The sequence below is a fragment of the Hippoglossus stenolepis genome, chromosome 20 (assembly GCF_022539355.2).
Source record: "Hippoglossus stenolepis isolate QCI-W04-F060 chromosome 20, HSTE1.2, whole genome shotgun sequence".
Classification (NCBI taxonomy): domain Eukaryota; kingdom Metazoa; phylum Chordata; class Actinopteri; order Pleuronectiformes; family Pleuronectidae; genus Hippoglossus; species Hippoglossus stenolepis.
The window spans coordinates 19,225,736-19,239,477 of NC_061502.1; the positions used below are offsets into that span (position 1 = coordinate 19,225,736).

Below are 13,742 nucleotides of genomic sequence, written 5' to 3' on the forward strand. Positions count from 1 at the left end.
CAGTCAGCATTCCTAAAAACATGCTGTGTATGAATGTGTGTGTGAATATGTGAATGCGCACACATTCGTACAATACGTTTGTAATGTGAAGCCCTTTGTGTTGTGTTGATAAGACTGTGAAAGCGTCACAATACATACATGACTGGAACTTTCACAGGTTAATCCATTCTAGCAAATTATTTTCAAAAATCAATGACAATCGCATGTTGGATTTTTTATTTTGAAGTTAGAGTCTCTCATTTCCGGTACAATCGTGCAATTCACTGCACATTGCGTCACGCCGACGTCACTCCGCTGGCGGGTTGAATGGGGGCACGTGCATCAGCAACTTCGCAACATCTGGAGTTTGTACTGAAGAGTTTTATAAAACACGGTAGGAAGTTAATCCTGGAACATACACATGGTCACATTGATATTTAACACAGTGAGCACGTGTTACTAAAGTTTAAACACAGTGAACACGTGTTACTAAAGTTTAAACACAGTGAACACGTGTTCCTAAAAGTTGAAAACTCATTGGCCAATAGGAAACCCAACAACAAATAACAAAACACAGCAGCTACAGATTTAAGGGCTACTAACTCTGCAACAAGTTGAGCAATACTTGTTGATTCAGCTCTGCCATGTCAATATAGTGTTTTCCTGACGAGTCATGAAGAAAGATAAATAGAGGAGACAAGTTTATTTTTAAAGCACATTTATAAAAGAACCAGAGGTGAACAAAGGGCTGTACAATAAAAAACACAAAGAGAGAAATACAAGAATAAAACAGAACTAATTAAATAAAATAAAATAAAATAAACGGCTAAGAAGTGAATTTAAAACAATTAAGGACACTTTTATTCTTTTCTTGTATTTCACATCGGGACTTCCTTAAAATTTATTTAAAAAATAAATAAACTTGACTTGATTAAATGATGGAAAGTCTTGAGGTGGCGCAGCAAACACACCATCATCTTTACCCCTCGTCCTGGACTGAGGGACGTTCAGGAGCAGCTGGTCCGAGGATCCCAGAGATCTGGGATATTTAATGCTTTAAATACGAGAACCTTATACTATATTTGACTGGCAGCCGATGAAAGACCCTGAATGTGGCACAAAGATGACATCTGATATGTCAGGTTTGTGTTCTGGAGGGACTTTCTGAGAACTGGGATCAGCCTGTTTATGTGGAGGGGATAATGGCCGTCAGAGGTTGTGTTCAGTGAGCAGGATCCGCTCGGATGTTTCAGAAAACATGATAATCTGATCCCTGCTCTCTGACCACTGTCCTGATCCTCTGCCCCACCCACACTGTGGCCTGGTGCGGCTGTGGAACGCAGTTTAGACAGTAACCCAAGCCTGAACAAACCCAGCAGCTAAAAATACCAACAGTCAACAGAGCGTTGGCTGCTGTGGGCCGGAGACAGGGGGCATGGGAGGGTCTTCACATCAGGGTTGGCAGAGGGATAAAGGGGGGGACAGCTGGGGAAAGAGACGGAGCTACTGCAAAAAACACTGAGAAAATACGACTTAAAGTAAAGTTGAATCAACTTTTTAAGGGGAATATCGCAGGAGAAGTGAAGACTGATGAACACCGAGCTGTATGAGGCCTGAAGTCAAGAAGACAGAGCTGGAATATCCTCCACCTTGTGTTTCTGGAAGCCTCCACTCGTTCTCCTCTCCCGTCTCCTCTGATACGTCGCTCTCTGCCCCCGGAGATCGATGAACTTTGCCCCCGGCTTCAGGCCCCCCTCAGCAGGCAGATCCGGGCCCGGTGCCGGCGGAGGAGCCACCATGGAGAACCTGGAGAAGCAGCTGATCTGCCCCGTCTGCCTGGAGATGTTCTCCAAGCCCGTGGTCATCCTGCCCTGCCAGCACAACCTCTGCCGCAAGTGCGCCAACGACATCTTCCACGTGAGCTGCAGCAGATTCTAAGCGATTATAATATTCTTGTTTTTAATAAAAATTTAAAGGTGCACCCCACCTAAAACTTCTCATCTGAGAAAGTGACCTCCTGTGGTCGAGGTCGAGGCCACAGCTCAGTCTTCTTCCTACGTGTCCTCTGTTCACAGTCAGCTAACCGTCTGTGGCAGAGCCGCGGCTCCTCCAGCATCGCTGCCAGTGGCGGTCGTTTCCGCTGTCCGTCATGTCGCCACGAGGTGGTGCTGGACCGCCACGGAGTGTTCGGCCTGCAGAGGAACGTGCTGGTGGAGAACATCATCGACATCTACAGACAGCAGGAGTCCTCCAGGTGTGTGTGCACTCGTTTTTATCACCTCTTTGGGACCTTTTCCAGTAGAATCACTGACCTTGTGAGGACCAGTAGACCTCATGGGGACCAACGCTCAATCATAATGTGGTGAAACGTCATTTCTGAGCTCCTGGTTGAGGTCAGATGGGAACTGTGGTTAGTTTAAGGATAGGTTTGAATTGGTCAAGGGAAAATTTAGGAATAAGGTTTTTGTTAGGCTGCAGGTTTTGAGAAGTCTTAATAGCACTGGATTGTAATTGTAACATTGAGTGACAACCACCAGGGGGCAGTGCTTTATTACTGCCTCAATAACTACAGTTCTTCGTCAGCAGGGAAACAAACATACTTTACTCACTTTTCACTTTTTCACAGCAGACAATTCAACCAACAGTAGCCAGTGTCTCATAGTAAACAATGATTGTGTGTTGGTGGAAATCAGCTTGAAAGGATAATTACATTTAATTAAATTGATTTCAGATGATACACTCAGAGTTGTAATGTTGTATCTGACCTTTTTTGTTCTGCAGAGATTTAGATTCACCTGAATAATTGATTTATTGTATATATTATTTACTTTATTACATATCATTTGTATGATTGAGGTCATATCTTTGTTGTCTAATGTCCGGTACAACTTAAAAATGTATTTTATTTTGATTCAATCTTTATCTAATCAGTCATTGAGATTTTAGACGTCTTTGTCAAGAGACACCTGAGAACAGGTGAAATTCACAATCAGAAAATAAACACAACACGCCAAAGTATTAATACATAAAATCAACACAACAATGACTTAATTAAAACAATTACAAGAATCAAATTGCAGCATATTCCATTAAAAAACACACATTGCAGAGTGCAGGTGTATGTATGTGAGATGTAGTGACTGGATCATGTGACTGGTTTTAAATGAGAGAAGAGAATAGAAGCTTCAGATGAGTTTGCATAAATAATATAATAACAATGTTCCATGTAGAAGCCTCTTCAGTGCATCTACCTCTGTTTTATAAGTGTGCACACTTACTACAACTCTTCTCTGATAATTAAGTCGTCACGAGTGTAAATCTGTCACTTTCACACCAAAATAGAAGCTAAATGAGTCACTGGTAGAGAGAGAGAGAGAGAGAGAGAGAGAGAGAGAGAGATGTTGGCATCCATTAGAGACAGAAGGGCAGGGGTCTCCTCATTATCTGTGTGGGCTAAAATAGACGTGATTGTTCACAGCGACGTTCACAAATGTTCTGTAACTTGTAGTTTCTCATAATTTTTTCACGGGTGGAAACATTTCTCATGACTTAATCATCGTTTGTGTCACGGACATGTACGTCAGAGGACAAAGGACTGTGATGTTGCATAAACTCTGGGTTCCACTGAGCAGCCGTTTGCTTTTCAGGAGGCTCCACACGCCAAAGCCTGTCCCAAGCACATACATGTGCATGTACCAGCGTGTCTTCAGAGTGAGCTCTGACAGAGCGGGGTTGAGGAGCAGGTTATTTCTGATCATGGGATGATTACATGTTTGGCAGTGAAAGGATCATCTATGTTCACAGTGACACACCTGAGAGGAAGAGTGATGTAGAATCACACAAAAACACATTCTGAGATATACTATACTACACTATGCTGTACTATACTATACTATGCTTACTCTGCTATACTACTGTGCTATACTATACTAATACTATGCCATGCTGTGTAATGCTAAACTTTTACCATGCTATACTTATGCCATGCTTTGCTATAATACACTATACTATGCTATACTACACTACACTATATTATGCTGTGCTATGCTATGCTATAATATACTATGGTACGCTATGATATACAATACTATACAAAACTATACTATCCTATGGTATGCTATATTTTGCGATGCTAAGCTATAATATACTTTAGTATACTATACTACACTACACTATACTATACTATGCTATACTATACTAATACTATGCCATGCTGTGTAAAGCTATCATATACTATTGTATACATACTTTACTATGCTATGCTATAGAAAATATGTCCAAGCAACAAAATATTGTGATATTGTTTAAACCCACAGTTTGAGCACAAGCAGGAGCCAGTTACAGAATCTGAAGGTGAAATCAATGAGTCCTGCTCTTAAACTGAAAGATCACACTCCTGGAAAAAGAGAGAAACTCACAAAACCTGCATCAGCTCAGTGTCCAGAGAAGGTTTATAACAAATCCTGTAAATTCACCTTTTAGAGTGTTTTTTCCTTCAGGCTTGTAAACATGAAGCCGGAGCAGCAGCAGCAGCTGATGTGTGACGACCATGAAGAGGAGAAGATCAACATCTACTGTCTCTCGTGTGAGACGCCGACCTGCTCCATGTGCAAAGTGTTCGGACGACACAAGGACTGTGACGTGGCTCCGCTCAGCAGCGTCTACATGAGACAGAAGGTGAATCAGCAACCGATCCAACTCCAAACACACTCACTCATGATACTGTTTATTTTATTTTGAGGTCAGCATTCTAATCTCTGTGGACTGTATCAAAGGAGATATGATTTCAGTTCCAGGTTTCTCATGTGACCTAATCAGAATTGTGAGGATTTGACCCGTAATGACCTCATACCGAGCGTCTCGTGACCTATGACCTCACACAGTTCCCTCTGTTCCCTCTGGTTCACCTCACTCGACACCCCCTCACCTCAGTTCACTGTCAGACAAAGACACCGAGCGAAACCCAAAGATTCGGGCAGAGACACTGTCGGTGCTGTGGAGGTGAGCTGGCAGGTTCCTGAGGAGTCGAACACGCTCACGACTGAAGCGGGAGCTTGTTTAAAGGTCAAAGGACGATCACAGAATACATTCAACAGTCCAAACTCCGAGAAGTGCGTGAGCGTGTTGGTGGTGACTTCTTATAACGGACGATGGCCTTTAGGAGCCAAACCTCTTTCTTTTTTTAAGTCTTCTATTCGTCTATTTCTGTTTCCTCTCCTGCTCGGATGGTTTGCAAATAGATACTGAATCTGAACTGAAATCAGGACACATCTGCACACATCTGGTCATGCAGCCATTTAAAGGTCAGCTACAGTGACACCAAACATCGTTTTCATGCAAAATCAAACCTATTTGTCATATTTATGTAAAAACTACAGCCTGACCGATATAAGGCGGAAAGAAATTTCCACTTCCAAGATATCGGCTGATATATATATATATTTGATAACCTTTTTTTTTTTTAAATGATCCCTAAGATGTGGTTTTCGATCCCTTATGATAAATAAATGTAATCAAGGTTTGATAACGTCTGAGAGTCACAACGAGATATCAGCTCTTTAAACATGCAATTTGGTGACAGCAGATGTGAACCAGCTCCGATCAGAGCGTGAGCAGCACCTCACCGCGGTAATCACGATAAATAAAGAACCACGGTCACCATGAAACTGTTTCATCCTTAAACACCAACAAATACATAGAACTTCAATTAAGAAAATAAATATTGTTTTTAGATCAAATGTAAACATAAATCTGTAAAATAAAAGTGCTCATATCAGCAAAGACTTGATTAGCTCATCGACTCACAAAGTCACACAAGGACAAAGTGCAGCAGTGTTGTTATGCAGATGGCAGCGGCGGCAGCGGCAGCGGCAGCGGCAGCGTCCGGTGTCGTATCGAACATTTGGCTTTTGTTGACATTTCAGCACCGGCGTCTCCTTCTCTCACTCCGTCTCTGAATCACTCATCTGAAATTCAGATGAGGCCGAGGAAAGTTGTTGATCATCTCAATGAAACAGTTCATTTCATAAACAATGTGTGTGGTTTGGATTTGGCTCAAATCCATAAGAACAGAGAGTTTGTTTCGCTGATGACACTTTAAAGCTGTTACACCGAAGCTGTAACATCCATGACAACGTGAGGTGATGAAGACGAGGTCGTGTGAAGCTTTAAACTGATGCAGGCCGGTGACTCATGTTGCTTCAGCTGGTGACAGACGTCCTCATTAGAAAGTTCGCACAGTGCTTTTCCTCTTTAACTTAACTTTTCACCAACATGTGGATCCGCATACAGACGATCGTGTCGACTGGTCGTGAGTCGTCCACAGATTTCAGGAGTTTGTTCAGGAATAAACGCCGGAAACTTTTTGTTCTGTTTGCAGACGGAGCTGAGCGACGGCATCGCCATCTTGGTCGCCAGTAACGACAACATCCAGGCGGCCATCTCTCAGCTAGAGGAAATATGCCGCACTGTGGAGGTTAAACACACACACACACACACAAACACACAATTTATTTTTAAATATAAAATTTTGATATTGAATATTAAAGGTAAATGTCAATTAGCCTTTCCAGAGCTTTCAACCACAGCTCATGATCTAACTCGAAAACAAAAGCTCATCGTATTTGATTAAACCAATTGGCCACTTGGAATTCGGCCCTGTGGTTGTACGCCGCCACCAACCAGTGCAGTTTCAGTCTGTACTCTCTCTTTTTCCAGTCACATATGTGACCTTTGACCTTTGACCTTTGACCACTGAAATCTAATCAGTTCATCTTTGAGTCCAAGTGACAACTGGTCAAAATTTGAAGAGGTTCTCTAAAGGCAACCTTGAGAAATCATGTTCAAGAGACAAAAAACATTTGTGAGACACCCTTGACCTTTGACATTTGACCTTTGACCACCCAAATCTAATCAGTTCATCTGTGAGTACAAGTGAACGTTTGTGCTAAATTTGAACGGATTGTCTTGAGGCGTTGTTAAGACAACACGTTCACAAGGCAAACAAATTATCACACTGACCTTTGACCTTTTCATCTGCATTCGTCTGTTTAGCAGGATTACACTAAATTAGGGAGGAGCTAAGAACATTTTGGCGAGGATCTGGATCAGGGGGCGGATCTTTAACAGGACGTCGTATATATTTCATTCATTTCAACTTCCAGGAGAGCGGCAGGCGGCAGAGAGAGCAGCTCGCCGCCCACTTCGACGGCCTGGTGTCCGTCCTGGAGGAGCGGAAGCAGGAGCTGGTCGGTCACATCTCCAGAGAACAGGACGACAAACTGAGACACCTGCGATGCCTCATCCGTCGGCACGGCGACCACCAGGAGGCCGCGGTCACGCTGGTGGAGTCGGCCATTCACTCCATGGACGAGCCGCACATGCCTCTGTTCATACAGGTGGGCGTCGCCTCGCGTGTGCTGTTGTCACGGCTTGAGACTGATGCTTGACCTCAACTCATCGTTATCGTGTTATCATGTTATCATGTTATCAGTTATCATGTTATCATGTTATCATGCTCCGCTCCCACAAATTAATATCGGCTTAGTAGTTTTTTGCGATTTACCGCAGATTGAAAACATTTAAAATGTTATATTTCTTTGTTAAAACAACTGCAGTGATTTCATTTCAGCTCAGTTTTTATTGAAATGAAGACAATGGACAAGATTTTATATTTCATGATGTATTTAATTAATGATTAATTTATTAAACTAGTTCCATTGGCATGAATTGAAATAAAGGTTTTACAAGTTGTGTCAAAAAAGGCAATAATCATAATCATAATCATAATCATAATCATAATGGCTACAAAAAGCTACTTAATTCTAACTAATAATGAAACCAATAATATTATAATACATCTAGATAAACATAAATAATAAAATAAATTATGGCCACTCAGCATTCTAGCAAAAGAAATGGCTGAAAGGTAGATTTTAATTTTCCATGTAAAGATAAACACTCTCTGCTCTGTAACTTATATAATATCTGTTGTCAGAGATGGTGCAAATATAATAAGTGTGAACAAAGTGTATATATATATATTTTTTATAAAACAACTTCTTCTGCCTCCCTGAATACGAAGAGCTTCAGTTAGTTGTTGTTCGAACAGTCGAGACAGAAAATTCCTTCATGAAAAAAACCTCCAACACAATTTGAGAATAGAATAAAAAGCAGAAAAAGGTGAGATGTTGACTGAAGAGCCGACAGCTCACAGTTCGCTCCGTCCTTGTTGTTGTTACTAAATCCAGCATCTTTACTGCCGACGCGTCACGTCTGCGTCACTGCGTCTCCTCGGAGGAAACACTGTTTGTTCTGAGACTCAGGTGTCGCTGTTTTATATTCGGCCTCACGCTCCGTCAGAGCAGCTGGTGAAGAAGATGGAGTCGCTGGACGCAGCCTGCGAACGCCACCACGTCGTCCTGGCAGCGTTTCTTAAAGTTTCTATTTAACGCGCTGACACATGTTCGTGGCTCCGAGGATCTGAAGCACAATGTGATTCATTTCATCCCTGTCCTCTGTTCTGTCTCATTCACAGAGCGCCACAGTCCTTCTGGAGACGTAAGTCCCTGTTGTCCTGATTCTGCATGAAATCTTTAATTAAATCATCGGTTTTAACTTGTCCCAAAGCCGTCTGTCTCCTACAGGGGCCAGTTTCTTATCTACACATTTAATACATGGAGGTTTTATTATTTATTTAAGGATTTATTATCAGGCTCAGATTCAGATTTCAGTATTTTCTTCTTGTCTATCGCCAAGACCAATTCCAATTAACTGGGTTCACGGGGCAATAAAGTATAAAGTCAAACATCAGACTTAATTAAATACATTTGACTGAAAATATGCTCGTATTGTACTTTTACTTCTTTGAAATGATAATTCAACTGAGGAATTGATCCATATAACAATGTTTTTACTTCAGTTTTCATCCTTCACATGTTCCTCATGTGACCTTCTACTAGTACACACACACGGATTGAGATGCAGATACACAACTCTCCACACACACACACACACTACAACACAGTTTGTCATATCCAACACAAATTACAGGGTCCAGAACATTGTGATTAAAATTCATGAAACAAGGACAGATGGAAAAAAACTAACCCTATAATTTATATTGAAGATGATAAAAGCCACTGGTCCTTTCATTTCCCATTAGACTGTTAGTGAGTGTGTGTCTGAACATTGTGTGTCGGACATTTAGTCATTTCTTATATATTATGTAGACGATGATCCGCCTGCGGCCAAGAGATCGAAAAACCAAACAACGCTGGCGTCAGCGATCGGCCTCACGGGACCTGGAGATTAGTGTGTGTTTGGTTTATCGATACGTCGACATCAATAACTTGTGACACGGACGTTCGCCTGGTTCAATATTTATCTGTCAAATTTACTGATTCACAATTTGCACATTGAGTCTGTTTTATTTCTTCTTCGTGTTTGGTTTGGTCTGAGGATGTTTGAAAGACTTAAAAACAGGATTTTAATTGAAATAGATCAAATCAGACACAGACGTAAACATTATGACGTTAATGCTTTTGGTCCATTATAGAAAGTAACGTTATAAAATAAAAGGATGCAAACTTTGACAACTTGAACCCTGGAGTCTTCTCACCTGTATGTGTGTGTGTTGACAGAATGGCGGTGACGGCGAGGGCCTCGAACATGGAGCGTCCGGAGCTCGGCTACGAGAGCATGAGCCACTTCTTCATCGACACTGACGACCTGACGGACATGTTACAGAACATGGACTTCTGCTCTGGTATTTAACGAGAGATCGTTTGAGGGAGGAGAAGAAAATATACATGTTACTGAGGTGATAGTGTGGATGGAACATCTGTCCTTCATATGGAGGAAGCATCAAACTCTTCTTAAAGAATCAGTTTGTTTAAACGTCCTGTTCTGCTCACAAACTGCACATGTTTGATAAATAATAAATTTCACTCAGTAAACATCTCACACAGGGAAACAGAGACCTCGAGGATTAGACACAATTTCCTTTAGGCTCCATTTACACAGGTTCGAATAGAGCTGTTTACTGTGTGTGTGTGTGTGTGTGTGTGTGTGTGTGTGTGTGTGTGTGTGTGTGTGTGTGTGTGTGTGTGTGTGTGTGTGTGTGTGTGTGTGTGTGTGTGTGTGTGTGTGTGTGTGTGTGTGTGTGTCTGTGTGTGTGTGTGTGTGTTTTCAGGTGTGGGAGATGAAGAGGACTCTGAAGACGTGGGAGAAGAGTCAGAACTTGACTTTGGCTGCAGATACTGAGAGGTGACTGTTTCCTTTTCAGTCATTTTGAGTTTCTCTGAGGCAAATGGAAGCTGTTTCTGATCTGGATCTCCTCACTGACCTGTGTGGATGAATTAATCAGGTTTATCTTGACCACAGCTTTGTGGTGAGTTTGGTTCTGGTTTGAGAAAACGTCACAGTCCTCACATTAGTTAGTTTACGAGAATAAAACAGTTCATCCTAAACCTGCATGTCACAAAAAGCCTCAAGGGCACAGAAAGAGTTCAGTCTCCTTATGAAACCACATTTAAATTCACTAGATCCACATTTTCATTTGGATCATCACTAATTTACACAAACTCATAAACATCAGTCCCATAAATATGATTTTTTTTATCAGGATCCATGAATTGTTTATCGGAAATGTTGCAGAATCTCTTAATGTTCCAGAAAGTGAAGAAAGATCCAAATCTAAACCATTTCATTCGTCCACCGCTGAAGCAGAGACGACAGCCAGAAGCCAGAAGTTAGAGAACGAGTCACAGAAACGTCGTCTTCAGTTGTCGGTGCACGTTCATGAGTTTGGGGGGCGGAGCTTTGACAGGCGGGCCCATGATGGGGGGGGATTTGATTTTCCAGGATTACCAACCCGAGCTTTAAGGATCCCTTTGTATCAGCTAGTAACACTATGGAAGAATAAATTACTGCACACGATTTAAAAAAGCTAAAATCTCTCAGTGAACATCTTGCAGACGCACTTGACGTCTCCAAAAATGCAAAAGGCAGAACTGTGCTGACGAAAAAAATGCAAATAGTGCAAATGTGTCAGAGCCTGTTTATAGATGTTCTCGTCGGGCGGCTGATGAATTGTAATATTTGTACGATCTGCACCGTCTGAACGCAGCAGCAGAGCGGACGTGTGAAATCATCTCTCAACCAGGCTGCTTACGTAAAGTGAGCGGAGAGGGAAGGATTCCCCTCGTCCACTCCGGAGAGGAGACGGCAGCAGTGTGTTCATGCTGAGTCAACAACAACAACAACAACAGCAGCAACAGCAACAACAGCATCGTCCTCCTCCTCCGCCGAGCAGGGACATGAGGCCGGGGAGAGTCACTGGTGATTCTTTAGACGTGGGACGATGACAATGATCTCATCTTCTTCGTCCTTTGTTCCTCGCTGCAGGTCCCTGCTGCCGCGGTGCCGAGGAAACCAGACGGAGATGGAGGTTCATCACAATCCTCCAGGAAATGAATCCACACAACATCAATCCATCAGTCAGATTCTATTTGTGTAGAAGTCATATTCACAGTCACAATTTGGGTGATTAAACTTTAAGTATAAGTATAAATGAGGAGGTATATTGTACATATATGCAACCTAGTTTTATTGATAATCCACGATTCATGATCACAATCCCTGGATCTGCAACGACAAAGCACAAGGTCTCCTGGGAAGAAGTCGAGTCAGTCACATGCATTGATGAGACGTTAAAGTGATGAAGAGGAGGAGGAGGAGGAGGAGGAGGAGGAGGAGGAGGAGGAGGAGAAGGAGGAGGAGAAGCTCCATGTGTCCCCCCCTGACAATCTAGAGCTGGTCCAACCCGAAACGGCTCAAACCCATAATCTGTATCCCAAAGGCAGGTTTTAAGTCGACTCCTAAACGCAGAGAGGGAGATTCCAGGAGAGAAAATGAATGGTCAGAAATCGTACATTCATAAACCTCATGCGTCTGTTTCCTCCTTCAGACGCAGGAAGTCCGACTTGGCCGCAGTTTTACCTCCCACGTCGTTTTCTTTTGTTCATTGTGTGTAAATATATCTGCCTGTGTGTAGCTGACAGGAAACGCATAGTGGATTTAACTCTGTGGGAGGGAAAAGATTTTCCTTCATGTGTGTTTTCATTCAGGATTTAAAGCCCTTGTACAGCAGAGGATCCTGGGAAGTCCACAGTGTTTGAGTTGTGTCAGTTTTTTAACTCGTGTAACATGATACGTAAATAAAAATCAAAGTTTAAGTGAGAAATGGTTTCTTTGAATTGAGATTTTAATTAAAAACAGCAATTTACATGGGTTAGAGCGAAGAAACTGTTTATTGTCTTTTATTTTATGAATGCAGAAGAAGAATTGTGCTTTTTTTTTTCAATGGATAAAAAACAGAACGACTGAATAGGTTGAGCAGGATGTAAAAATGAGTGGGTAGATAATCGTATTACGTAGGTATGGAAATGATGTTGTTTTTGTTTGTGGGGGGGGGGATTCTGAAAGAGTGTGTGTGTGTGTGTGTGTGTGTGTGTGTGTGACCAGGACACGAGCCATAAGAAAAACAGGAAAGAAGAAATGGTTCACGGTGACACGTTCATGGTCACGTGACGAAACCCCGTGGTCGAGTGATGAAATGAAAAGAGGCCGGAGGTCCACAGATAATATGTTCATTCAAATAATAATAATAAAAGGTTTTTAACTCAAAAAACTAAAAATCTAAATAGTCCTTTTTGTGTATAAACACAAACGATGGAATCTGACAAATCAGAACATTTTTATAAAATGTTTTTATTTTGACGATAATAAATATAGTTTTCACGTAGTTTGTGGACTTTGTGAATAAACATCATCTGTTAATAGACTCTAATATTTAACTTTATGTTTCATATACAGCAGCTGTTTTCTCTGCTTTCTTCTCAATCAACGCCAGAATTTTATTTCTTGAATAAAACTCTGTCATGAGGCATAAAGTTAATTTAGCTGAACTCTGGCTTATTTACAGAATTATGTGTTGATGAATGAACACTGTCTCTATCCCATAGTAAATAAATAAACAAATAAACGTGACTAAAACGTTTTGCTGCTTCACAAACCTCCGAGCTGTCGTTGGCTCGAGGCTCTTTTCCTCCGCTCAGCTCTCGTCCGTGAGTTTTCCAGATGAACAAAGTTTGGAGCTCGATGACACACGTCTGGCTGTGATCCGCGTGATGTGGAGTCGAGTGTGGAACACAATGAGCAGAGGACGAAGAATCACACAGTTCAGCCTGAGTCAGAGAACTCGGGCCGCTGAGGCCGTTTCTTCACGTTGAACTGTCACTTCCATCGTTTCTGATCCGATCGTCACAAACGATGCAGCGAGAAAACTCAACCGACTCTCAGAGAAATGAATTAACTACGATTTGTTTAGATTTATTCTATCGTTACCTCAGTTCGCAGGATTACTCAAAAACTACTCAACCGACTTACATGATATTTTGTAGGGGGTGGGGGGGGGGACCTGGAATTTCTTTCACTTTCTTCATTGATTTCTTTTATTTTCGCCACGATACACAAGATGATTTAAAAACCATAAGAATTAGTTGAGTAGTTTGACATTTTTGGAAATTTATTTCAGTCCTCGTCAAGAAGTCAGATAAGAAGATAATCACTCATGTCCTGTACTTGGCTGGTTAGCTTAGCTTAGCACAAAGACTGGAAACAGGGGGGGACTGCTAGCCTGCCTCTGTCCAAAGGTTTGTTTGTTTGTGTGTTTATTTGCCGGATGACACAAAAACTGCCGG

The 13,742-nt window shown here is 41.9% G+C and overlaps 1 protein-coding gene across 1 annotated transcript; it reads left to right on the top strand.

Annotated features, from left to right (window-relative positions):
• The first annotated feature begins 946 nt into the window (after positions 1-946).
• Positions 947-12,216, top strand: trim54 (tripartite motif containing 54). The gene is made up of 9 exons (XM_035143978.2): positions 947-1,896; positions 2,055-2,233; positions 4,479-4,656; positions 6,359-6,454; positions 7,143-7,376; positions 8,516-8,538; positions 9,621-9,745; positions 10,172-10,245; positions 11,386-12,216. Exons 1-8 carry the CDS (start codon positions 1,705-1,707, stop codon positions 10,240-10,242), a joined length of 1,098 nt encoding a protein of 365 aa, XP_034999869.2. The 5' UTR covers positions 947-1,704; the 3' UTR covers positions 10,243-10,245; positions 11,386-12,216.
• Positions 12,217-13,742: the final 1,526 nt, after the last annotated feature.

What these genes read in the sequence shown, in the direction of transcription:
- trim54 (XM_035143978.2), top strand. Translation starts at nt 1,705, where the DNA reads ATGAACTTTGCCCCCGGCTTCAGGCCCCCCTCAGCAGGCAGATCCGGG. An exon ending in ACATGCCTCTGTTCATACAG is followed by an intron (nt 7,377 to 8,515) that starts GTGGGCGTCGCC and finishes TCTCATTCACAG; the next exon opens with AGCGCCACAGTCCTTCTGGA. An exon ending in GCCACAGTCCTTCTGGAGAC is followed by an intron (nt 8,539 to 9,620) that starts GTAAGTCCCTGT and finishes GTGTGTTGACAG; the next exon opens with AATGGCGGTGACGGCGAGGG.